General features: G+C 40.0%; 1 protein-coding gene across 16 annotated transcripts in view; it reads right to left on the minus strand.

Annotated features, from left to right (window-relative positions):
- rims2a (regulating synaptic membrane exocytosis 2a) overlaps positions 1 to 26559 on the minus strand; it is a 103714-nt gene that overhangs the window by 13434 nt on the left and 63721 nt on the right. For 5 of the 16 annotated variants that reach the window (XM_072460503.1, XM_072460502.1, XM_072460505.1 and 2 more), the window contains 11 exons: positions 26246 to 26314; positions 24817 to 24955; positions 23367 to 23483; positions 22099 to 22284; positions 20940 to 21046; positions 20452 to 20484; positions 16644 to 16676; positions 15036 to 15136; positions 12605 to 12771; positions 11241 to 11477; positions 5376 to 5593 (listed from right to left, as the gene is read on the minus strand). In XM_072460503.1, coding sequence (XP_072316604.1) covers positions 5376 to 5593; positions 11241 to 11477; positions 12605 to 12771; positions 15036 to 15136; positions 16644 to 16676; positions 20452 to 20484; positions 20940 to 21046; positions 22099 to 22284; positions 23367 to 23483; positions 24817 to 24955; positions 26246 to 26314 — 1407 coding nt within the window. Of the gene's footprint in view, positions 1 to 5375; positions 5621 to 11240; positions 11478 to 12604; positions 12772 to 15035; positions 15137 to 16643; positions 16677 to 20451; positions 20485 to 20939; positions 21047 to 22098; positions 22285 to 23366; positions 23484 to 23732; positions 23799 to 24816; positions 24956 to 26245; positions 26315 to 26559 lie in introns of all 16 variants that reach the window. The other 11 variants (XM_072460519.1, XM_072460511.1, XM_072460514.1 and 8 more) reach the window with 9 other exon arrangements.

The raw sequence follows: 26559 nt of genomic DNA on the forward strand, positions 1-26559 counted from the left end.
ATACAGGGACCGGACAGCACTGAGCGAAGGGCCCCTGACCCCGTACTCCCGGAGCACTCCCCAAAGGATACCCCGAGGGACACGGTCGAAAGCCTTCTCCAGATCCACAAAGCACATGTGGACTGGTTGGGCAAACTCCCATGAACCCTCGAGCACCCGATGGAGGGTATAGAGCTGGTCCAGTGTTCCACGACCGGGACGAAAACCACTCTGCTCCTCCTGAATCCGAGGTTCGACTATCGGTCGGATTCTCCTCTCCAGTACCTTGGAATAGACCTTCCCCGGGAGGCTGAGGAGTGTGATCCCTCTGTAGTTGGAACACACCCTCTGGTCCCCCCTCTTGAACAGAGGGACCACCCCCCCGGTCTGCCAGTCCAGAGGCACGGTCCCCGACCGCCACGCGATGTTGCAGAGACGTGTCAACCAAGACAGTCCTACAACATCCAGATACTTTAGGTACTCAGGGCGGATCTCATCCACCCCCGGAGCCCTGCCACCGAGGAGTTTGCGAACAACCTCAGTGACTTCAGCTTGGGTGATGGATGAGCCAGCCTCTGAGTCCCCGGTCTCTACTTCCTCTGTGACTGAGGGATTAAGGAGATCCTCAAAGTATTCCTTCCACCGTCCGACGACATCCCCAGTCGAGGTCAGCAGGCCTCCACCCGCACCGTAAACGGTGTTGGTGAGACACTGCTTCCCCCTCCTGAGGCGCCGGACGGTTTGCCAGAATTTCTTTGGTGCCGACCGATAGTCCTCCTCCATGGCCTCCCCGAACTCCTCCTAGGCCCGGGTTTTTACCTCTGCGACAGCACGAGCCGCGGCTTGCTTGGCCTGCCGATACCCGTCGATGACCTCCGGAGACCTACAAGCCAGAGTGGCCTGATAGACCTCCTTCTTCAGTCTGACGGCATCCCTTACTTCCGGTGTCCACCACCGGGTTCGGGGGTTGCCACCACGACAGGCACCGGAGACCTTGCGACCACAGCTCCGAGCAGCCGCATCAACAATGGAGGCGGAGAACATGGTCCACTCGGACTCAATGTCCCCAGCCTCCCCCGGGACATGGGAGAAGCTTTCCCGGAGGTGCAAGTTGAATACCCTACTGACAGAGGGCTCCACAAGACGTTCCCAACAGACCCTCTCAATGCGCTTGGGTCTGCCAAGTCTGTCCGGCTTCCTCCTCCGCCAGCGGATCCAACTCACCACCAGGTGGTGATCGGTTGACAACTCTGCCCCTCTCTTCACCCGAGTGTCCAAGACACGCGGCCGGAGGTCAGATGACACGACAACAAAGTTGATCATTGACCTCCGGCCTAGGGTGTCCTGGTGCCATGTGCACTGATGGACACCCTTGTGCTTGAACATGGTGTTTGTTATGGACAATCCGTGGCTAGCACAGAAGTCCAATAACTGAACACCGCTCGGGTTCAGATCGGGGAAGCCGTTCTTCCCGATCACCCCTCTCCAGGTGTCACTGTCATTGCCCACGTGGGCGTTGAAGTCCCCCAGTAGAACAACGGAGTCCCCGGTCGGTGCACTGTCCAGTACCCCTCCCAAGGACTCCAAGAAGGCCGGGTACTCTGCACTGCTGTTCGGCCCGTAGGCCACCACAACAGTGAGAGACCTGTCCCTCACCCGAAGGCGGAGGGATGCGACCCTCTCGTTCACTGGGGTGAACTCAAACACGTTGTTAGAAATCCTTTTATCAATTTTCTTTTATCGGGTCAAAATTCTAAATCTTCAATAACTTAGAATAGTCTTTCAGAGTCACATAAGAACGCAAGGCACATAACATAACTAGGGTACGCAAGGCTAAGGCCAAGGCATTAAAACTAAATGAACTCAACCTGGTTTGACACATATTCAGAAAACTCCCCACTTCATGATTGTCTGTAATGGACCAATCTCCAACACAATCACACTGAAGATGGAGCGCTGCCGGTCATTATATTTTAGAGGGACATCACAGGAAATGAAGAAAACAAATTCAAACTGAGATGATCACCAGCTGTGTGCAATAAATTGAAAAAATGTAGGGTTCTAAAAAGGTATAGAAAACCAGCTCACAATTGGTACAAGGCACACAGGTAATAAATGCAGCATTATTAACATAATAATATATTAAAGATGCAGTATAATTGTACCCCATCAAACTACTACTTCTTTGACTCCTATCATGTTTCTTAAAGCCTAATGCAGAGCTTCTCAAAGTGTGGGGCACACCCATTTGGGGGGCGCAGAGCCGTGCCAAGGGGCACGCGAGATGTTTGGAGAAATGTGTGCACATTACCTATTGTAGTGTTAAGGGAAACCGGAGAAAACAGGAGCTACCTCCGGAGGGGATGAGGCAGTATATTGAGGATAAATAACCAATTTTGCTTTATGTTAATTATAATATTGCACCAAATTGGAACAAAAAGAGGAAAGAGACATGTATAATTCATATTATTTCCAATTAATTATTTGCAAAAAAAATAAAAACAATTCAGTTTTCACTTGGATCGCCTCCCTTAGACATGGAGAGAACATGCAAACTGCGCACAGAAAGGCCCCATGCCACCCAGGAGTAGAACCCAGAACCTTCTTGCTGTCAGGGTGATGCAGCCTTTTTTTTACATTTTAAACCAGCTGAGTCAGACTGCAGCAGTTTGGTTGTAGTGTGTAGGAAATAAAGTGGCTCTCGATTAGGCTTCAAGCATAATGTTCCCACCCAGATGACTGCTGAGTGGTCCACTGGACAATTGAGTATAATAAATCAATTTGATGTTTCAGCTTACTCATGATGATTCCACTAACACACAAAGCAGCACATGCTTGCACCTAAAAGTCTCTCCATTAAAAGACAATTTCAACATTAAATACTCTACAGTATCCTTAGTCATCAGGATACAAGTAGTTTATCGTTGTCATTAAACTATTCTATTTTCGTATTTATCATAAGTGCACATACTGTGTAAAATTAACTAAATGAGCTTTTAACGATTAGCTTACTCAGAGCTGTATTTTTATTGATTCATGCATATGAGTAATTCTGTATTGTCACGGATTGGAGGCTTGAGTGCATTTCTTGTTTTACCTACTGTATCTCCGCCCACTGCTATGTACTGCCATTATTAAAAAAAAAAAAAAAATGAATACTCCAGTTCATGCATTACAATTGTTCAACCTTAAAAACACATTTATGAAAATTTCACTATGAAGAGCTTTTCAAGCTAGCAGTTTTGAACAGGAAGTCAACGGAGCTCTTTCTGTTATGACCATTTAAATTAATATTACAATCTGCCATGAACAAAATTTTTAATAGATACTCAACTAAAAAAAGCATAATATCTTCTGGGTTACAGAAGTTAAGCTCAAGTTATTTCGCACCAAACTTTAGGACAAACATACTCAAGCAAAAGCAAATCCCCCAGGCCGAGGGAGCGCTGCATCGCAAACAGGCAAAATCAAGTACAGGAAACAACAACAAACTAGAAACCCTCGTCTCCACCTGATCTGTCACTGGTCAACAGATGAGTGACATCAGACTTCTGCAATTTTACAAACATGTCAGACATACGCTCCACCACCCTAGGTTATTGGGGACAGCGTCAGAGCAGGGCAAAGATTACTTCAAGGTAGTAAACCACACAGTTCTTTAGCCAGGACCAAAATAAACTAAAAGTACCAGTACAGGTTTATTTGACAAGTGGATAGTGGTAGGACTAGTAGTACTGATGGAATTTCAAAACTACTTCTGCAAATAAAACCAGCACCCACTGATCAAATGGGATTGCTGCTATATGACTGATCTATGTTAGTCCAAAATGCTCTCTGTGATGTGTTTTCAAGAGTGACAACAATAATTCAAATACACATTTGTTTCAGTTCACCTCACCTTACACAGTGCACAGTAAAACAGAAGCTACTCAGTGTTTGTGCAGAAAAGAGACTTTAAATATTGCATAGCAGACACAGGCCATGTGATGCACTTAGGGAGTCCTGAGCGACACATTGATAGCTCTTGCAGTTGCTGAGTTTGTGCACCCGAAGCAGAAAGTGGATGTGATTATAGGAAATATACATGTAAAGTCACGCTACACGCATTATCGGCACTCTATACACTTTAACAATAGCAATAGTATAATTTAAGGAATAGAGGATCACTAAATAAGAAATATGATTGAAATAAATCATTAAAACCACAACCCAAATAATATTATTGTTAATTCCATTGTTTTCTGCTGCAACCAATTATATGTAAATGTATTAAAATCACTTGTGCTGCTGCTACAACTTATTTACCATATATATATACCTATATATACCTTATTTACCAATATAGAAATTCAAACTATACATTTCTTCTCAATAAAAGCGTATAGATATTGGTATGATTTAGTGACATGTGTGTGTGCTTCAGTTTTGTACGAAAAATGTATTTAAAATAATAAGTGCAGTACCCAGCAAAGGTTGCGTTACGAAACATATGCGTCTAAAACAAGCTAAGGAAAATTCATACGAGATGGTAAAACCTTTGGATGCAAAGCAGTGCCCGGCTCAATCCGGAAGACGATACCAAAAAGGAAAAAAACAGTGGTTTGACAGTGAACTATTATAGTGAAGGTAAATTATGAATGCACAGTGATAGTGCAGAGCATGTGCAGGCAAATCACGAGGATCCAGAGTTGCAGCCGCGTGCCACGTGAGCCCCCTCTCCTCTCCCCGGTCACACATCCACCACACCTCTGTCCACCACATCATAAACAAGACCTCGCCAGTGAATATCGACCACTTTAGCCTTGAATACCACAGATGAAAAGCCCCTAAACACTTAAGGGACCAACAAGGGAGCCACGGCCGCCAAGCAAAACACATCGACTGACCCCACACCAGAACAGTCTCCAGTCATCCAGAAAACATCAGCGCACGCCACCTGCCAAGTTGTTTTTCACACCGCTTTGCACCAGCTTTTTCATAGATAGATATTGAGTGAAAATACCCTGGCCAAGGGGAAGTAATAACACAATCAATTCAAACTATGTGAAATTGTGAATGTATTCAACGTTCAAATCCATAATGCAATCAAATAAGAAGTCAGATAATAACATGATAAAAGAGGCAAAAGTGTAAGCCATGATAGAGGCAAGAAGCATTTAAGAAAAGCTGATCAATTAAAGGTTGGCATCCCGTAAACCTAGAAAAAACTTAAATTAGTATTTCCTGGAATAAAAAGCTCATTAGAAAAAGCATGCATTGGTTTGTTGGCCTTGAATCCTGGATGTTTTTTTGCTACATCACTGGTGAGGAAAAAAGTTGTTAAGTAGTTTTAAACATTCAACATTAAAAAAGACAAAGTTGAAAAGACATGTAAAATGGTTGACTGAGGATCCTACCTGTTTGGCTGAGTTGAGAGGTGCTCCGGCTCTTGCGTGACATGCCAACCATGGCCTGCATTTTGGCACCAATGCTGGAGCGCCTCTTCTTGTCGTCAGTGCCTACCGTACCAACCGCCGTGTCGGACTGGCTGCCGTCTGTCTTCTCCAGATTACACATGTCGCCGCTGATACTTGTGCTCTTGGTCATGTTCACCCCACCGGAGGAGCCCATTTGCCTGTTTTTCATTTTGGATGCAAAGTCACTGTCAGCCAACCCGCCATTGAGGATGCAGGAGGACAGGGAATAGACAGGGGACAGAGGAAAGGAGAGAGGAGGCCCGTGGAGAGCATCGTGAAGAGGAGGAGGAGGAGGAGGGTGCAAAGGATTTAGGACAGGGACAGAAGAACCAGGAAGTGAGGGGTGGAGAGGGACAAAAGGACATTATTCAGGTAAAACTTTTCATGACTTACAGTATAATAGTTGTGAGAGTTTGGGTGGATGTGCCACTAACTGTGATATGAACATGCAGCTTTTTGAGAAGCAGTGGTGGAAAGTAGCAAAGTACACAGGTAAAAGTACAGTCAACTTTTTAGCTATCTGTACTTTATTTTTTATTTTTTAGTTTGAATACTTTTTACTTTCTACTCAACAGCATTTTTACCTAGATATGGTTTGGGTAGTTATTTTTAGCACATTTATGATGACAATCTGACCAAAGGTTTTGAAGTTCAACAAATTATATACATATTTACAAAATAAAAAATATGACCAAAGGCCAGAACAATTCTTTATCAAAATCACTACATTTAATGCTTTATCAGTTCACAAAAATGTGTGTAATGCTTTTACATTTTACACAGGACATTTTTGATTTGCCTTTTTTTTTTAAATATATATATATATTTGCACTTTTACTTAAGTATCACATTTGAGAACTTCTTCCACCACTGCGTCCTAACAAATATGTAAATATCAAAGAATATTTATGTTTCATTCTTATTTTATATCTACATCTACGTTCATGGTCGTTTAACGTTGTATTTTTGGTATTCATATCTAAGCAACATGATTCTTCTACGCATCTCATTTGCGTCTCTACACGACTGAAATACTTTACTGGAGCAGGCACCAGGAGTAAAGCCGTTCATTTTTACCTCAAAACGTCCCTTAAGACCTGAACCTGTCACAGAATCCAGGTTAATGCTAATTGGATTTCTTAAAACTCGTTGTGTTGAAATTATGGTTTATGAATGTTTTGTGCATTTCAAATCAATGCATACTAATCATCCTGTTGTGTAACTTTGAACTTATGACCACACAAGTAGCTCCCACCACCACCATTGTTCTCCGGTCTAAAGGAAGTAGGACAGAATCCAATTTGGGATCTTACTTTAGCCCTGCCAGTAAAATTATCTTTAAGAGACAAATGACTTTCTCTGTCACGGGCCTTGCATGTTTAATGAGCTGAGTTACTTGTGGAGCCTCCAGGCCACTGTTCATTAATTAAAGTTTCTGACCTCTATCATGTCACAATGTTGAGCAGACAAGCCATGGAGACGAAGCGTGCTCCCTAAAATGAGAGTGATACAACCCACTGTGACAATTACATCATTGCCAGTCTTAAACCTGAATATCTGGTGTTTTGTCATCAAAATTATCCAACATAAATGTAAATCAGTGATGGCCAAACCGACCAAAGTATTTGAATGTCAAGTATTAATAAAGTATTGTATATATGTTGTGTTCAGATATTAGAATTTGATGATATTATCTTTTCAACTGTAACTCCAGTGGATATTTCTTTCAAAAACAGTGAATCACAGTGAAAATAGTTCACTGCTTCTGTACTTACTAGTTTAGCTTCCACATTTTATTTTAGCATGACAAACAGTATCAACTGGTAATAAATCTGGGTAAAATTAAATACTAATGTGGGGTCAACATTTCTTTAAATATTTGTTTAGTAAAACCTAAACATTAAGACTTTTCCTTCAGCTAAAATGTATCCATACTAATCACGCGTTTAAAAAATTACGTAAAAGGCATTTGTAAGCATTTTATAACATGTAACATATCATTTGTCAAAACTACATTGCCTTTTCACATGGGGTTAGAACAGAATTTCTCCATTGAAATCCATTTTGTTCCAGTTCACATTTGCCTCCAGTTCCCTCCATTCTAGAATTTAGATCATATTTGTTAACATCTGTTTTATAAGGTCCAAAGCATTGGCTCATTTTTTCCGTCACTCGTCCGTTGAGTCTGCAGTATTGTTCAGCTTGTATTAAATGTTCATTGGCCCGTCTGGAGTCTTTGATGGGTAATATGGCCGGTCTGTCCCAGAGCACTTCGTATGTGCCTCGGGTGACATTATAAAATATGCTCTTTGAGAAACATCTCAGTGAGGGGCGTTTTAACTGCTCAGCATGGGCCCTCTGTTATTAAAGCAGGTATCAGAACAGAGCCCAGACTGACCTCTAAGGATTCAATTACATAAACTATTTCCATTAAAACACCCCGCATGGGTCACAACAACGTATAAGAACTGGATGTTTCTCTACTGCTACGGTTCACAATGTTTTAAGGTATATTATACTTCAATATCCAAGTTGTTTTTCCCCTTTTTGTGCCATGAAGTTGGTCAGGACCGAGCTGGAGGATGAGTCTATTATGTATGTTTTAGTTTTGGGGCACACATTTATAGCAGTCTGTAACCATTTGTATTTGTTATGAATGTTGGTACATAAATTATGGGATGATGTTTGTAATTGTGTAACTGTAGTGTGTCTTCAAAACTATTTTTTTACTGAAATTTACTGGCATGATCAAATTGGATTCAAATGCAATGGTTTGATTGCTGTACTAATACTCTAATTGGACACACATACAAAAATAGTGTGTTTATTACACTGTATTTGCGCCTAAAGGACTCTGGAATCTGGCGTCCCACTCAAGACAGAACGTCCCTGTTCCTCACCATGCAGACTACTCAGCATTCACTACCATCTATGGCAAAATGTTCCCCCTGGGGAAACTACAAAACATGTTTTTGTCAGCCAGTTGCCCCACAGTGTGAATCTGGCTTAGAAGTGGGGTTCTACATTGGTACCTAATGATAAAACCTGTATCTAGTTGTTTTTTGCCGGTATATTTTGCACCAGACACCCTTCCAACACAGCCCTCTCTATAATGGGAAGTAAGTATAAGAATACTTTCCTGTGGTTACTTGTAGATAAGAATTGAAATAACTAAATTCCCTAAAGTAGCATAAGCCCCTATTTAAGACAGATCAACACACTTCAACACTTCCTTAAAATGTTATCCAAATATTCTTTTAATTCTACAGCATTAATATCTACTCAAGACAAGGCAGCACAGGTTAGACAGGTTCACACTGCTTTTCTATTCTATAATTTAATTCGAAGACGTTGAGGCGAGCCGAGAATTACGGTTTCCGTGGTGACGTGGCCTGACTATTATCATACGCACATGCCTGTCAACACAGCTTCTAAGTTATCGCCTGTGAGGAAGTGAGCAGGCAGACTGATTAAAACTGCATATTAAAACACACTCCTGATGCTTAAGCAATTGAGAAACTGTTATTCACTGGGCGAAGCGGCTCACTGGCTCTAATGCACAAAAGGCTAAAGTAAACATGCCTCCCATCCATTTAGCCGTGATGAGTTCGTGCTTGTCGAAAACAGCAGGCTTTACTCTGCATCACATGAATGACCTGCTACCTGGGCAACTAACCGAGATGAAAGAAAGACGTTAAGAGGAGAAGAAGTGATGGTGGAGGTGGGATTTTAAAAAAGCTTCTTACGTTCTCCAGTCCACAGCTTAGACCTGAACATGTGAGTGCATATTGTACATAGGTCATTGCAAATGTATTGACACTGCGCTAACGCAACTGGACTGTTCAATAAGTAGACGCTGTGTATTTGCACTACCACTCGAATTCAGAGGAGATGAGTTGTACTAAATAGCACTACAAGCAGAGTTGTGTGCAGAGTTGTGAGCAATTTATGAATCATGATGAGAGAGATGGTTCTCAAACTGTAGAGAAGCTGAGATAACTTCTATGTACAGTGGTCAAGTCCAACTTTAAAACTTTGGTCCTGGTTTAGTTCAAGTTTAAGTTCTGGTCCTGGTTATATTCGGATTTATTCTAAATTGAGTTCTGTTTTTGGTCTATATATATATAATATAACATTATATAATATTCCTGGTTTTGTTCTATGTTTTTGTAGTTATGATTTTAGTCCTGGTGTGGCTCTTATTTTAGAACATAATGTGTAGTATATGCATTTGTAAATTACATTTTTAAAGGTGCTAGTTTGTCTAAAAAGTCGCAGAATCACCCGATAATATAATTATTGAAGATAAAATAGATAAGAATAATGAATTTGGCTCAGAATATAGCGTACAATATATATATATATATATATATATATATATATTTGTCTTCCCAAGTTTTTATTTTGAGTGTTTTAGTGTTTTAGTAAACACTCATATGAATTTGGACAAAGTGGATGTTATGCAGGTGTTTATACTGTAGCTGTCATGAAGAAATCAGGGATTGTCATAGAGGAAATGTTTTCAATCTCCAGACTTCAATAAGGCCACTCAAATCACTTTCAGTTTGAATGGACACAGATGACTTCTTTGTTATTGACAATGAACGCACTGAAAGTGAATTGAATGTATCTTAGGTGAGGTGCTTGGGCTGAGGAGGAGAGGAAATGGTCTGGACACACTGATACAACAGCAGTTAAGTGACACTCAGAAACATGAGGAGAACACTTAGAACAACAAAAGACCAGCAAAGACCAACTGTAAAGCATCGATGGAGTTCAGCAGAAAAGAACATGCAGTGTATTTGATTGTCTCAATTTACTATGTGCCCTTCTGCAAACTGGCCCTTGTGTGCTTTTCTTATGTAATACATGCTTCAGACTGTATCCAGGCAACGCCTTAATCAGACTTAAGAGGGTCTGTAGCTTTTAACATATTGTTTCCTTTGTGACCGGGAGAGCTTTAAGTCTAAGAAGTATAAACCTAATTTGTAATAAGCACTGTGGGATCTTAGACACCTATCAGGCACATGTTCTCCCAGTTTGTACTTGAATTTGTTCTTGACATACTTTTAGAAAAGATAGAAATTAGCCCTGAATCTCTAGTGGCAATAAAATATATCAGGCAATCAGGTCATGATTATGTACTGGCCGCCACAAGTGAGAGAAGTATTCAAAAGAGCCTCTTACAACAGACCTGCCCCATATTAATACATAACGTTTGTAGAAAAGTGAAATTATTTCAATAGTTCAATTCAAAATGTTAAATCGATATTCCTGCAGTACAGGTGAAACAAACAACCCTCTGGTTAGTGGGCAAACGCTGGCCCACTGGAATAATGTCTCAAGCATTCATTTGTTATTGTAACACTTTAAACTATGATGATTAAAAGGAATGTTATTTAATCCATAAATCTTATTTTCTGCAATCCAAAATTGTCAAAGTCATTAGTAGAAAGAAGAAAATATAAAAAAGGTCAAATTCTGTTGGACCAATGTTTTGAATAGTGAAAAATAAACAAATCCTAGGAAATATCATCCTTGTCGTAAATTATTTTCACTTTGAAATGAACTACTCAAATACATGAACTGTATTCACTTTCCTTGTCTTGGCCCATATCAAAACCATGCAGTTTGGCCATGTGACTATAAGAGGAGTAACAAGTCCACTTTGAGGGTGTTTGAGGGTCGATAAATCTCCACATAGTGTAGGCAGGGATTGTTAGGGCCACTGTGTCATGAGCAGGTTAAAGGGTCACGTAGGGACACGGTTAGTGGGAGTCTATGAGGCTTCCACACATGTGTTACCTTAGATCAGCCTCTGAGACACTCCTCTGGTGCACCTCTTCTTCTTTCTCCAAATCATCTTGTTGTTCCTTGACTAAATCTGTGCTCTGCTCTGACACCTTTTTACCCTCTGTGCCCTCTTTGTTGCTTTGCTTGCCTTTCTGCCCCGCACCCGTTAGCCCTGCCTCTTCCCCCTCCTCGTGCACTTTCTCAAGCTGCTCTTCCCCCTCCCGTGACTGGCTCCTCGATCGCATTTGGCTGATGTTTGCAGACAGAGACAGAGAAAGCAGCCCATGCAACGCAGAAAAGAATCAAAAAACAAAGCAACAAGAAAAGTCAACGAGAAAGACAGGTGCAGACAGACTATGAAAGCAGAAAGAGAAGCACAGATGTACAACAATAGTAAAGCATCATGCAAATTAAGCTCTATTTGCATTGAGCTGATGCGAACAACAAAATAAATGTATATCATGTTTCTTTATCACCAGATATGGACAACCTTCCTCCACTGTTACAAAAATAGCAGAGTTCAACTATTTGGTTCCATTTTTGTCTAAGAAGGAGCCAAACTTGAACTCATTACATCAAGAAAATTACACAAAAACATTAAGTTGATAGTGTGGATTTTCCTGAATGAAAATGCCATTTTGAACCTCTCTTGGCCATGCGGCATACAGGAATCAGGCATAACACCACCATCTGCGTAGTGCTTATTGATCTATGTGCTATTATCACCGGGTCCTACACAACTCTATTCAAATGTCTGTTCTTGCTCGAGGTAAACAGGCAGATTATCAAAATATATATTGACAATATTCCAAATGTTGTTTTTAAGATGTGCAAAATGTGAATATCGAGTATATCGTTATCATTTATCATTGTAAAAGAAAATACAGCAAAAAGAGGAAATTAAGCCTTTTTTGTGGATCATTTTCACATTGTCTGATACTTAAACCTCAACTAATACAGTTAAAGACATGGTTTGACACAGTTCTGTTGAATTGACATTGTCTGAATATTGTTGGGATATTATTGGAATACTCAGAAAAATATTGACATTCATTTTTGTTTTTGTTCAAAGGAAAATGACCATTGCAGACTACAATCAGCAAAAACAAAAAGCGCAGCAGTTTTGGAGACATTCTAACCCAGGAGTCTATCAAAATGTCAGAGTGACTCCTGACTTATCTCTCTTGCTGCTCACTCGCTGTCTACAAACCCAAGAACAGGATTCACATGGGAAAGATGTTCTGTGTATTCACTCCGCTCATGCTGTTATGCCGGATCAGAGCGCAGAGAAACAAAGGGGCCAGTCTAACGAGAGGTTGTCCATTCTGATACCAGTAAGGCAAGTGTCACCGTGCCCTGCTGGAGGCGCGGCTTACCGGATCTTGCGGTTTCCTTGCGGCCGTTCTGACTGGACAGAGATGTAGCTCGTGCTGCTGAATCGAGATGCACTACTGGTTCTCGACACAGCGGACACGTCGCTCACATCGCTGTCCGAAGACTTGGCCGACAAGTTATCCGAACTCCGTGGATCTCTGCCTGACTTCTGTGGAGACAAAGGACAACGATTAATGCAATTATTACTATGAAATAAAGCAAGAGGGGGTCATCACTGGTAGTGCAGTTGTTCCACAAAATATTTCATGACATTAGATCAAATTACAAGCAGATTGTTGTAAAAAGCGCACAGCGAAAACGTAAAAAGAATATTTAAAGACATTACAGTACCACATAACAAACAAGGAAATATTATAAAATTATGGAACGTCCAGTCTAAACATTTTTTATTTTTATAATTTGGGTTCAGTCCTTGATTGTTCTCCTAATAAATGTTCAAAGGCCGTAAAATACAGTAGTAAATGTCTTTAAACCAGGCTCTAACATCACTAACATGTATCTGAGTGGGTTTTGATTCGCCAAAACCCCCTTGATTTTTTATATTTTGTGATATTCTATGGTTAATCCAAGTTTCTCCATTGAAATCACACTATGTTCCACACCACTCACATCAATCCTTCAATGATTTAGTATGTTTTAGTTTAGAATCTTATAAAGGGTCAAATGGTGTAGACTTGGTTTGGTCCTGATCTTTTTGGTCCTGAGTGGGGAGGACATTCAGCAAACTGACATCTGAGATGGAACCTGGCATATGTGCTGCTGCTTGGACCACTCGAGCACAGAGCAGCACTGTTATATCCTGTTCTAGAGCTGGTTTAGTCTTTCTGTCCTTATTTGGTCCGAACTTCAGCTCACGCTAGTTCTGATATGGACTTGGTTTATGACCTGTTTTAGTCCTAGTTTAGTCTGGATTGAGTCCAGGTTTAGTTTCAGGTTGAGTCCAAATTCCAGTTTTGATGTGGTGAATGTGCAAGTGTGAACGCAGCCTTGTCTAGTCCGCTTTTAGTTCCATGTTTAGTTTCTGTGTAGTTTAGACTTTGTATGTACCATAGACTCTTACCAGGGAATGTTATTGTCATTAAACCCATACACTCATTTTTAAGTTTAGTTTCAGTTTCAATACTGAGCGAAGAATTGATTAATAAGTAATATTGTGGAGATTGTAATACATTGTTGAACGTGTGTCCCAGTTCTAAATAACAAGGGATATGACGGACTCCAAGAAGGTGTCGGTTGAGAGTAACTGTTCTAAACAATGTATTTAGGTAAACATTTATTTAGATCTATTTTCATCCTGAGTGCCTGGTGTTAGTTTTTGTCGTGAGCTGGCTGTTTCAAACTTGGCTGTCATATAATCAACATTTTGGCTTGTGTTTAACAGTCTTGGTAAATTTTTGGTAGCTTTTTTGCACGCACTTCGAATGAGGGAAAACAGGAACAAGAAGGGATACCTACACATTTATTACTCGCTTTATGAGTTCAAAAGAATTACACAAGAAGCTTTTCCTTTTCTGCAAGGACAAAACTGAGGCTAAGTTAAACACCAGCTTCTGCCTGTCTTCAATGTCACGCTCCTTAATTCAGCTGCAAATTACTGTTAATTAAACTGTTCAGGAGTAAACAATGTCATGCTTTTAACTAGATGTCTGAATAGAAAATTGACAATAAATCACAATAACCTACCTATTATTCTTTTGATTAATTGATTCGTTTTATGGGTTGGAAAAGGCCCATGAATTACATTTTTTTTTAAACTAAATTTGAACTATAAAAAGCGAATGTGATGCCGCTTGATCAAGAACACTTGCAGACAAAATTGTTTTTTCATCAACAAATTTCTTTTGTAAATTTGATGTAATCAAAATTAAACATAAAACCTCTTCTCTCTGCACATGTCATCTGTGTGTCTGAGTCTGTGTATAGTCCAAATGATTCAATTAAATAATTAATCGGTTCGATTAAATTAAATTACTTCAATAATTGATTAGTTGCGGTTAATTGATTATTCCCGTTTCAGCCCCACAATAACAGTGTAAGAGTGTAAATATATAATAATTGATATGCCCTTATGACCGTATTACCTAGTGGCTTAAGTATTGGGCAATGTATACAATATCTTAGCTTGTCCAAAACATAGAGGCCTTATATTTGGTAAAGCACATTAAATATTGGTAAATTCTGCCCAAAAATATATAAAATGTTCTGTTTTTTCATCTGGTAATCTCATCTGGTAAATTGTATGTAGAAATATAGAGCTACTATTGTTATCCAGGCCCATGATGTTTGACACTTTAGACAAACAACAGTTCAGTGTTTGTTCATGTGCTTGAATAGTAAATCACGGTGCAAATCAGCAGCACAGAACGTGAACAGACATGTTTTGTTGTTGCTACAGAATATCACACATTTTACCTTATGATAATCCTGCTCAAGCCGTGAGTCAGAGCCGGCTCCCTGCTTGTACTTGTTCATCTTCATTTTCATCTGCCTTGTGCGCTCGTCCATTTCCAAACCTAAGAACGGAGAACGGAAGAATTAAATTAGTGGCAAAGCTCTCCATAAGAAAGCCTCTAGTGCAAGGATCAAGGGTTTATGAGAGACAAGCGTCGGCTAACCTTGGGCCATGAGCTATGACAGGGACACACCGCATGGAGAAGGCAAGGATCAACCAAAACAGAGAAAACAGCCCTAAAGCAGTACACATGCCTCTATCAATAACTCTGGAACTAATAAAGAATAAAAAGGTTAATTGTACCAGACATCTTGTAGTTCATTCTTCAGTGACTATGGGAATGTCATATACCGGCTAATGAAGTCAGCTAGGTCAAGTCATTACAAATAAATCAACTAACTTAATTTAGCTGTTTACAAGAAATGATTGAAAACTGAAACTCTTTTCTTCCATCATTATTATAGTAATATGTGACATTATGTTTTTTTTAAATCCACCATGTGCATAGACTGTCACGGTAAAGACATTTTGAGGTGTGATATATTCCTACAGAACAAAAATCACCGTAAATGGACATATGGACACAATGACCCAAGCAGGATAATTACTTTTCTACACTTTAAGTTAAAAAAAGAAATTTCAACATAAACTAGCAGATTGAAACACGTAAGTAGTTTGTTTTTGATTCATTTAAAATGTTTATTAGACCCTCAACAGCTCCAATATTATTGTACAACCAAGAAATAATTAAAATGCTCTCTAAGAAAAGGTAAACATGATAAATATTTACTGACAAAATATTGTTCCATCTATCATTTATTGAACGCTAAGCCAATATAGCATTTATTGTGACAGGCCTACATGTGCATAAAACCCACAAGTCAGTTTATCGCTCGAGGCACAAATGCAACCCAGACTGTTCAGACATGATGCCAGCGATATCAGTAATGAAACAGATCAGATCAAATACACAAGCTCAAACACCACTTGACTGTCTCAGCGCACAGTAGCTTTTATTTCTCTACCAGCTCTCTGTCTCTACTTTTGTGTCGAATGATGGCAAGGGAAACGTGAAATGGACTTTCACAATATGTTCAAGGGCCATGCCACAAACAGTGAGCCAGCAGCATCACAGACACACTCATGTTCAAATAAAAAGCAATGGAGCAATGACTAAAGTCACCAAGTCAAAAACAGCCAATGTCACACATTCTGTTTACTCTAATGAGACAAATTCAACCTGGCTTTAGGGACCGAAGGAACCCAATATGTGTTTGGTCATTTACATTTTTGCTGTTAAGTTTAAAGTTGGCAGACATGTTCTTGCCACTAGTTTGCAGTTAATTATCTTGAAAAGCTGAAGCCCAGCCAGACCTTCCAAATACACGGTGACAAAAGAGCAAAATAAAGAAAGCTTTAGACATCATGTATGCAAAAAAATCTGAAGCAAACGTTAAATCAAAACAGGCAAAGTAAAATTTAATGAGATGAGTGGATTGTGGGGGGTACGAACAGAGAAGAAACAGCTGTAGGAGGAAGGAGCAGGAGGGAGAGAAGAAGGGACAGACCTGAGTTGGTCCAACCTGGTGAGGCGGTGTCTTCTGGAGTCACATCACAGATGGACAAACACAGACAGAGGAGAGGGAGATGGATGAGAGAGAACGCACACAGGGGCACACAGGGAACAGGGGGGCACAATCACATGACCATCCAAAGGGGCAAAGGTCAGGATGACGAGGATGAGAGGGAAGGGGACACAATACAAGAAGAACACGACACAACAATGGACAAACCAACACACAACAAACACAGAACACACAAAGAAATCATAGATACACAAAACTTCACCATGGGCACAGAAAGGAAAGCTGAGAGAGGCTGAGGTAAAGGCCACAAGAGTTTAGTTATTAGAGAATTAGAGAGAAGCGTGAGGATTGGTGGGTGAGGTTCTGTGCTTTCAAAGAAAATAGAGCTGAAATAGTAAAGAGATGTTAATGCACCAGAGCCGGCCACCCAGAGAGAGACTGGAGTCCTTGAAGGTAAAGTGGGTAGGAAAGAGGGGCAGGGTTAGAGAAGAAGTGAACTTTAATCTGCATGGGGCAAAGTCTGTGGGAAGACAGGCCTGGAAAAAATAAAGGAATAAGAAAAAAAGCTATAATAAAAATGTAACAAAACAACACAAACTGGAAGCACAGAGCAGCAAGCGCACAAAAGAGAGAGCCAGCTACACCTCCAGAGAATAAAAACTGCTGAACAAAGTATACTATACAGTGTTCAAAAAGAGCTTTGTATAGTGCTTATAGAGCATGTTGACGTCACAATGACGCACAAAGTACAGTTACAGCCTCCCGCTAGAACAGTACAATTCCATTGATCAACAACAAATGTGTCCCAAAATGACAAAAGTATCATCAGGATAAAGTTGTTGTTTTTTAAAAGCCGCAACAACAACAACAACAACAACAACAACAACAACAACAACATCAAAAGTTGTGAATTAAAAGTTAAGTACATCTGAAAAATACTTCTAGTAAGCCCGTCTTGCCCTAGACTCTGTTCCTGTAAAAATGCAAATGAATACATGTGGGTGGGCAAGATAAGGTCACATTTCATTTCCATCCCGTCTCGAGCACATTTGTATTTGCATCTATTAGATCTGCATTAGCATAAACAATGAGGTGTCAGACTGCCATCATGTGGGCCAGTGCGTGGAGATGAAAGCAACTGGTAATCAATCATAAATCCTGTAATATATTGTATATAGACACTTAAAACCAACCATCTGTATGCATTAATGCAATGTAAATGTATGTGAATGTGTGCCTCAAAATACTGAAGAAAGTAAAGTCAAATATTATTCACACAGCACTCAAACACTGCAAAACCACACAAGGAAAAAAGAGAAACCCAGGACACCACCTAGAGGCCGATTCAAGTAATAAAATGACTTGCAGTTGCATTTGCATAATCTAGGTTCCAGGATGAAACAACGTCAATGTTTGGGTGCATTTTCGGGACTCAGGGACCTGTTATTCACATTAACTAGCAACGGATCCCAGACAACAACAGCAAACTGCTTGAATTTCAATAACACTAGAAAGGTGAGATGAAAAATGTCCTGTTTTTTAACCTGCAAACTACTTAAACGGAAATGCAGTAGCAAGGAGGTTTCAATAGGTCAAAGATCCACACCAAACCACCAACCTGCATCGTCCAGAAAAGGGACAGGCTGTTCCCCTCCGTCAGACAGAGAACCATTGAGGCCTTTCTGCTGGTCCTCCCACGTCACCTCTACAGTAAAATACATGCACACCAACTATTCGGTCTGGACCACAGGATCACACTTATCCATAATCAAACACAATGCAACCAAATCCACAGCTTTAATTATTTATGTCAGTGGTGCATAGCTGTTCAGAGTGGTTTGAAAAGAACCCTTCAGCACTAGCAACATGGACAGCTCCTCTTTTGACTGTATATTTAGTGCCATCTGCTGGACACAGTAGGTAACTACAATTCAGTTTACAATTTAGCAAAATGTAAGAATGTAATTTTAATGTTTGCAGTGTTTTAATAGTATTAGTAGTATGTATGTAAGATACCTGGTATTGTATGCAGTTTTTAAAAAATGTGGAGCTGTCTAGAAATATATCCAATTAACTCAAATTACAAAGACAATCTGACAATTTGATATGAACTCTACCATTAGTTAAAAGCAAAAAAGACTAATCACAGGAAAACACACATTCAATGAGACAAAACCAGCTGAAACTGTGAAAATACCTGAAAATAATAATTCCCACTGCAAACTCATTAAATCACACCACACACTGGACTTGCCTTTCCGGCCATTTACTGGCAGAACTTGGGGTTTTTCATCTGGCTCTGGCACTACAGCAAAAAAAAAAAACTTTTTAAAAACACATCATTCACAAATCTAAACTCATCATCACTGTAATTATTCTTACTCAATGACTGATGTGCAATTCGGATAGTTTTTATTACAATAATTGAACATTGGCCGTCATGTAAGAAGTAAGTAAATGAAACTGATATTAATTGTAATATGTATACTGTTTTTTTAAAAGTGCATACACGTTTTCCAAGCTGCATCTCACATTTTCAAATTCATTGAGACGGGGCATTTAAAATGATGAGAGAGAATGAGAGAGTACAACCACCCTAGTACATAATCAGCATGATATAGTGTGGATCTATAGTCGATAAACAACTAAGCATATACTAGAGTCTCTCGCACATTTGCATTGCATAAGTCCAGTGTTGCGCGGCTCTATGGGAGCTACAGCACAAGGTCAGATCGATACCTCCCCACTGCCCACACACTGCCACCAACAAGCTACTCTGGAGAGGAGAGAGAGACGAGAGAGTGACTGGACGAGGGAAAAGCGCTCAGGGTTGTGTCTAAGACGATTTTCAATTAGCGTAATTTACCAATGTAGATTTTAAAATTCTAAATACTAATAACTTAATGGTGATTCAAAAGTGTTTCGATGTGTGATAAATGTATTTACCAGAAGCAAACCAGCGGGATGCTCAATGTTTATTTTTTTCACTTCTTTATAGTATATTGTACTGTACAGAAGCTTTTTTAGGGTTAGTTTTAGTTTTAGTAAAGAAAAAGAAGCGCTGCATGGGTACATTTCTTGAAAGGTGCTCTTTGGAGAGGGGTTACTTTTCAGGACAGTGTAATGTATTTGTTTGCCTAATGAACAATTGTATACATAAAATGGTTCTTGGTGAATAAGGTCTTTGGGTGTACGGATTGTTTTTGTTTGCTCTGGTGATGTGTTCTTGCACTGTCACATGCTTTCCCCTGTCCATTCATCAAATTAACAAGGGAAATGTTCCTATCACGTCATCTCATTTGCACTTTGTGACTTTTTTTAATAACCAATACAGTCATTATTACAAAAACACAGCAATTATAAGAGGAGTGCTGAGGTGCAGAAATGTATAAGAAATGGTTGTTTTTAGTCGCAATGTCACTTTCCACGCAAGTTTTTGGTTTACATTTTGGGTAGACTCTCAGCAGTCCAAATCACAAAACAGTTAAAACCAACTAACCATTCGACAATGACCAAAAACAACTTCAAAAACAAGGACAAAGAGGAACACAGCACTACCACAGTCAGTACCTGACTCGGACAGGCCTTCAGGGACAGACAACCACAATGGTTCAAGATATTTGGACAAGATATGATGATGTATGCTGCAGCGGAGGGCAACTTTGGAGGGAGTAAATTGAACCGAGCCACCCGCCGTTGCAGACAAGGTTTTGAGCTTCAGAGTGAAAAGAGCCACTCGCAGCACTTTCCAATCTGAGAGTCCAAACCCAAACATTACTGAAGTACAGACCTTCACAAGGCTCTGTTCCTTCGTCTCCATCCTCTGTTAGACAAATGGGAAAGTAACCGAGCAGAGACGTTATGGATGGTAAGAAAAAATATTACCACTGATACAAAAAAAAATAAAGTGAATTATATACACTACTGTGCAAAGGTATTGGACAAGATTTCAAGAAAGGCAATAAACAGTATGGACCTAGCTCTACTTCACAAACAAGTAACGGTGCAAAGATTTTAAGATGTTAGAGATCCTTGGTCAATTATGCATATTCATATTTTCACTCTAAAAGGGAAAACCATTTGTAAGATGTATTTTGCAGACTGCATGGACATTTTTGCACAGCACTGTATAACTTTTTTTGTTTTGTTTTTTCATTAAATGATATCAAGCTTCCCTAATCCACTTCAACACTGCATAGCCCCCACAAGAGTCCATGAAAACATTTATAGCATCCATAGTGTAATTAACTATAAAATCATAAAATTAATCAGACTTACTTCTTTCTTTTCCCGAAGGTGGAAGTTGTGGAAGTTGTCGACCTCTTCGACTGGACATTGGTGTACTGGTAGGACTGGTCTGGACTGAGCCGCTATGAGGATGAGCCCTAGATAAACAGAAAGCATTTGACAGTAGCATTAACATAATACAATAGAAACTGAATGGGGCTGAATAGGCTGTGCTTTAGCTCATTGCATTAGTGTGTAAGTAAAGATCCAATTGTCACGTACTGCGCTTTCTATTGCGGGGAAACTGAAATGCTACCTGCATAGTTACATTTGTGAATGTAATAGTTTGGCACAGGACCCTTACATCCAAGAATGTAAACACTTAAGTTAGTAATTTGCAGGGAAATACAAATAAAAACAAAAACACATATAAACAGCATGATTGTTGGCACATGGCATGAGGGGTACATCAATTACAGGGATCTGAGCTGCAGTTATAAATGTGAATCGCATGTACTGTTGACTCATCAAAAGCTGCAAAGAGAAAAACTTTGATGCAGAACCAGTAGACCAGTGTGACCATGCGATAAGGCTGTCCCCAAAAGGCTTCAACACAAAACGGAAAAGAACAGGATGCCATTACAAAATCTACAGCTTCAATCCATGTTAGTAATGAAACCAAAACAAAATGTGGCCCATCACTGCTATACGCTCAAGTGTATCAGCAGTGTGGTCCAAATCAAAACAACTTAGCACTACCTCTGCAGTTGTAACATTGTTAAGCCCAGGTCAGAGGCAAAGAAAACACAGCACAGGAGCTTTTGGGGACAAACATAAAGTGGGTGGAGGGCAATAGTGAGGGGGAGGTGGTGGTGGTGGATGTTGGGAGGAGGTGGTAGTGATGAGGCTTTCTGGTAACTCTCCGAGTTAGTCAGGTGAGTGGGGGCTCTTGGACAGGGTCTGTCCTGAATTAGTTTGGTTTTAGCTATGCACATTACATAAAGATGAAGCTCCAGGGAGCGGGTTAAGTTCTATACCAATTTTCCAAATGTGAATTAAAAAGAACTCACCAGCATTAACTGATAAGCAGAAAAGATTAATGCATTACTGGTGTTTCAATGAAAAAGCTACACCTTAGTGCAATGATTGCATAGCTTAAACACAAGTTTGCAAAAACAGTGAGTTGTTAGCTTCTCCAGTCGGGTCACACCTCGTCAAGGCAGGTGAGGGGGGAGCAGATCTCCCAGATGGCAGAGACGGCATGGACCTCATGAGCGAAGAGTCGTGGGGGCGTTCAGTGGAGCGTGAGCGGGACGAGGGGCGCTCTATAGTGGGCCGCTGGTCTGCAGAGCGGGACCTGACGTGATACTCGTGCCTATCCATGGCTCCATGGTTCCTAAAGAGTTTATTGAGAGATAGGCAGGCACTCAGTGGGGCCCTCAGGATTCTGGCTGGAGAGAACCGTCAAACAAGGTGCACCTTCAGGAACCAGACATGTGGCTTTGTATGCACTATAAGTACAGGTGTGCTACGATAGGTAAATGTATGCAACTGCAGATAGTTATGAGTGCAGTCTATGTTCAGTATGTGTACTAGATATAGCTATAAACTGTCTTAAATACTGCATTGCTATCACATTATTCACCTATTCTGACAATACAAAGCTGCAATATTAGCTTTGAAAGTGGTTCTGTGAAAGTTGACTTAAAATTGATATTGTGGACAGGCACTGTGTGCTGTAGTATAAAAGGGGAGTGAGGTTTTAAACACACACATGTAGGTAAAAGGGAAACAGTGAAATGTGTTTTTAAAAATAAATTGTGAATTAGTTCTTGGATTTGGCACAACAGTGATAGTGAAAATCCTTTGAGCTGCAATAACAAAGCAGGTTAAACATTCTACAAGGCAAATGACATTTACATTACACATATTTCACATTGCAGAAACCATATTTTAACTACAGCAAATGTGTAAAAAGTATGAGCATTTGTCCAGCAGAAACACATTTATTTTCTTGGTATACACAAATATTTCACAACCATTTTGAACTATGTTGTTGGTGTCTGAGCTATTTCAGTGGCACATCTGAGTGGGCACTCTGTAAGGAGATAGACGTCCAATACTTACAAAGACAAGACTGATAGACTCATTAACAAACTGGTACCAGGGTCATGTATATGGGTACATAAAGAAGGATGTCAACAAACAATCAGACTCTGGTCCTTACCACAACAACCAGCCAACATCTGAAAACAAAGTGTAGCTCTGGGCCTCCGCACAGAGAGGCAGTTGTGTCAGGACTCAAGTCTCCTACACAACTTCAGAGCCGTGATGACCCCTTTACAAGGACCGATATCAAACAGGATATCACTTCTGTCATCACCAACAAGCACGGAGAAATCAAAGATGGACGACATACAATTTGCGGGGACCACAGGATGGCAAATGCACAGATGCCTAGGCAGTGCATGTCAATACCTCTCATAGTCATAGTCGGAGGAGTAGGCACCCTCAGAATAGGCGCGGGCCATCCTAGTGGAACGCAGTAACCTGACTGCCTCCTCTCTGCAGATAGGATGCACGCGATGGTTGCGGCTGGTAAAAAAATATCACAACTGGTAAATGTTTTATTTTGGGGACTCGGGAATGGGAAGGATCTGAAATCTGTTCCTGTTCTACAAAATGGTTGCTATCTCTGCTGGACAAAACGTCATAGTCATATTCAAATAGGTCTGCAGATTTTCAGTATTTCATTTCGAGTTTTATCCCTTATATTAAATCAGGAAAATGAGTGTAAGAGGTGAAGGGGGTGAAGGCCGCATGCATGTTCTGGTGAAATTCTACCTGGGGTCCTGCTGAGGATCACCAAGATGCTGAGTATGTCTGGTTCGAGGTAGGGAGAGAAAATGGCTGCGAACACATGGAGGAAGGAGAAAATATGGATTTGAGATGGTGTTGAGGGAAAGACAGGGGAGAAGGAGAAAGATGAGAAATGAGAGAACTGGCTGACAATGATGCAGGGTTAATGTAAAGAGAGCAGAAAAGGCTGTAGGAAAGTTTGGTATGGACATTTTGAAAAGGCAGATGACATGGCAGACAGTCCTGGCAATGGAAAGAATCGCTATAGTAAATAATGGGCCAGGACTGTCGCATCGTTCAGAGGTTGAGGCACAAATAGGCAGAGATGGCAGAGAGTTATGGTAATGGAATGATACCTTATTCTATCTTAAAGACTGGGAAAATTAATGATGATGAAATTGGTTCCTTATTTTTTTTTAGATATACACATATACATACATAGTTCCGTGAGTTTGAACATGATTGCAGCGTTTAGTTGCCCATACATCACCAACTTTCCAAAAACAAAGATAAAAATAAAGATCACTGGTAAGGCTGGTAATACATGTTCCAGCTGTTTTAACTGAGAGGATGAAGATGATCTTCTGTTAAACCATGTTCACTCCTAACACTCTCCTCCTCTGAGTATAAAGAGCACTGAAATGTTTCTATTGTTTGTATATGTTCACAGGACGGATTTGACAACATATTGTGACAAATAAACTATACAAGTTCATGCTTGCAATTAAGAGCCGTCATGTTTTGCTTTCTAATATTGGCAAAGCATTTACTTGTACATCTTGTAAATATTTATGACTGATGTTGTAGCTAGAAGAAGCTAATCTAAAACCAAAAATTCACCTGACTAACATTTGAGTGTTGTTAATTAAACACTGACAATCTCGGTGTATGTCTATATTACATGCCAAGTCTGAAAACACAATAAACAATAAAAATAACGCTGCCAGAGCCCGGCACAGTCAAAGCTTTGTGTATCTTGTGTCACAACAATATCTAAAGCGTACTAATTAAAGCTGCATGTGTTGGTAAATACACAGTTGTCAGTGGGTATGGCATGTGTGTCAGTTACCTCGATGGAGGAGGAACACTGGGAGAGCGAGAGCGCGCCCTGTTGATGTCTGCCGACCGTGAGCAGTGGTTAGATGACATCACCTGCTCGGGGACAGACAACGTGGAGCTTTGGAAATCTCTTCCATTTGTACGGTAGTCTGTGAAGACAACCAAATAAAGCTTTAAATATGAAATGTGTCATAATTTTGTTTGCCTCTACTTAAAATTATGAAATCTACCATAAATGCTGTTGAAATATCTCAATTTTAATGGAACAAAGATAAACAGTCTTCATGTGATTAAAAGAAAAATAATTACAAATTAGCTAATTTAGTGCAGGTTTTTTCCTTTTTCACCATGGTCTCTTAGCTTTAGATATGAGAAGTCCTTTTGTGTAGGATATATAACAACAAACCCAGATGCATGCAGCTGTTCTATTAGTCTGATAAGGACTATTAGTACAGTTTAGTCAAATACAAACACTTATTTGTTAAACAGTAACAGTAATGTTTCAAATAAAACATAACAAAGTCACGTTGATCTGGTGCAGACTGAGTGAATGTAGAGAAAGACGAGCACAGGGGGTTTCCCTTTACTGTGGGTGAAGCGCAGGGACTGGCATGGTGAGACAGTGAGAAGGTGACCAGAATATTAAACAGGCAAAAGGAGGATTTCCCCACGCTGCCGTAACATCAGCAACTCTGCACTCTCCTCCACAATATGTATCCTTTTCTAGCTAATTGAGTAACATTAATGACATCAACATGAATTCTTTACAAATCAACAGTGCTTTTTGTGGCACTAAATAAGTGTGATTTTCTTCATAGTGTGATGTATTCATTAATCCACATTTTATATTCTCTAGCATATATGGCCAAATCCAAAAAAGTGACCAATGTCTCACAGGATTGACACGAAGCAAATCATCAGCTAATTGATCAGGAGCAAAATAACCAATTTAGATTTGAAATGTTCAACGTACTTGTAAAAAGGTTATGATGCTAACGCTTCTGCTTCCCATGTCCACTGAGCATTGAGTAATGTTATTTTATTTCTTCCTTGCCATAAAAAAAAAATCAAAACAACTGGTGACATGTGTTAGTTAATTAGTCAACTGTTTTACATTTCAATAATCTCCAGAAATCAGACAATGATCACATTTGTGGTGCATGCATGGAAAAAGAGCCAATGTAAATGTAAACCCAATTTTGTGTATATTTCCCTCAGTGAGAGTATGTCATTATCATCTTATATGAGAGCAGCGTAGGTGTGCAGTCTGAGCAGCAACAGCTCAATGTCGAGATAGACAGAAGCTGAAACCAACTCTCCTGAAACGTTCTAAGCATTTTTTTAATACCATGTACTTTTATGTTGATTAATATGTACATGCAAAACAGGTTGTGACTGTGTTAAACATACATAATCATGCAAAAGAGCAAAGCGCAAACCTGTTATGACACCAACTCCATCTTCACAATCATAGTCTGAGATCTCACTGTCACTTATCCTTTGGGATCCTGAGACACAAAGAAAGAAAGAAAGAAAGAAAGAAAGAAAGAAAGATGCCAGCAGCAAAGAAATGGAGAAGAAACAGACAGAAGATGAAATTAGTCCCAGTTTCCCTGACAGGTTTCAGTGCCTCCCTTATGAAGCTGCTACAAACTACAAAAAATAAGAAATAAATATGACTGCATTCTTGTTTAGTGGCATCTACCTCCAAATATTAGCTTTTTCATTACCTACAAGTTCACCACTACATTAC

Source organism: Eucyclogobius newberryi, unplaced genomic scaffold (genome assembly GCF_026437365.1).
Source record: "Eucyclogobius newberryi isolate DKJ021-1_F unplaced genomic scaffold, fEucNew1.0.hap1 SCAF_3, whole genome shotgun sequence".
NCBI classification, from domain to species: domain Eukaryota; kingdom Metazoa; phylum Chordata; class Actinopteri; order Gobiiformes; family Gobiidae; genus Eucyclogobius; species Eucyclogobius newberryi.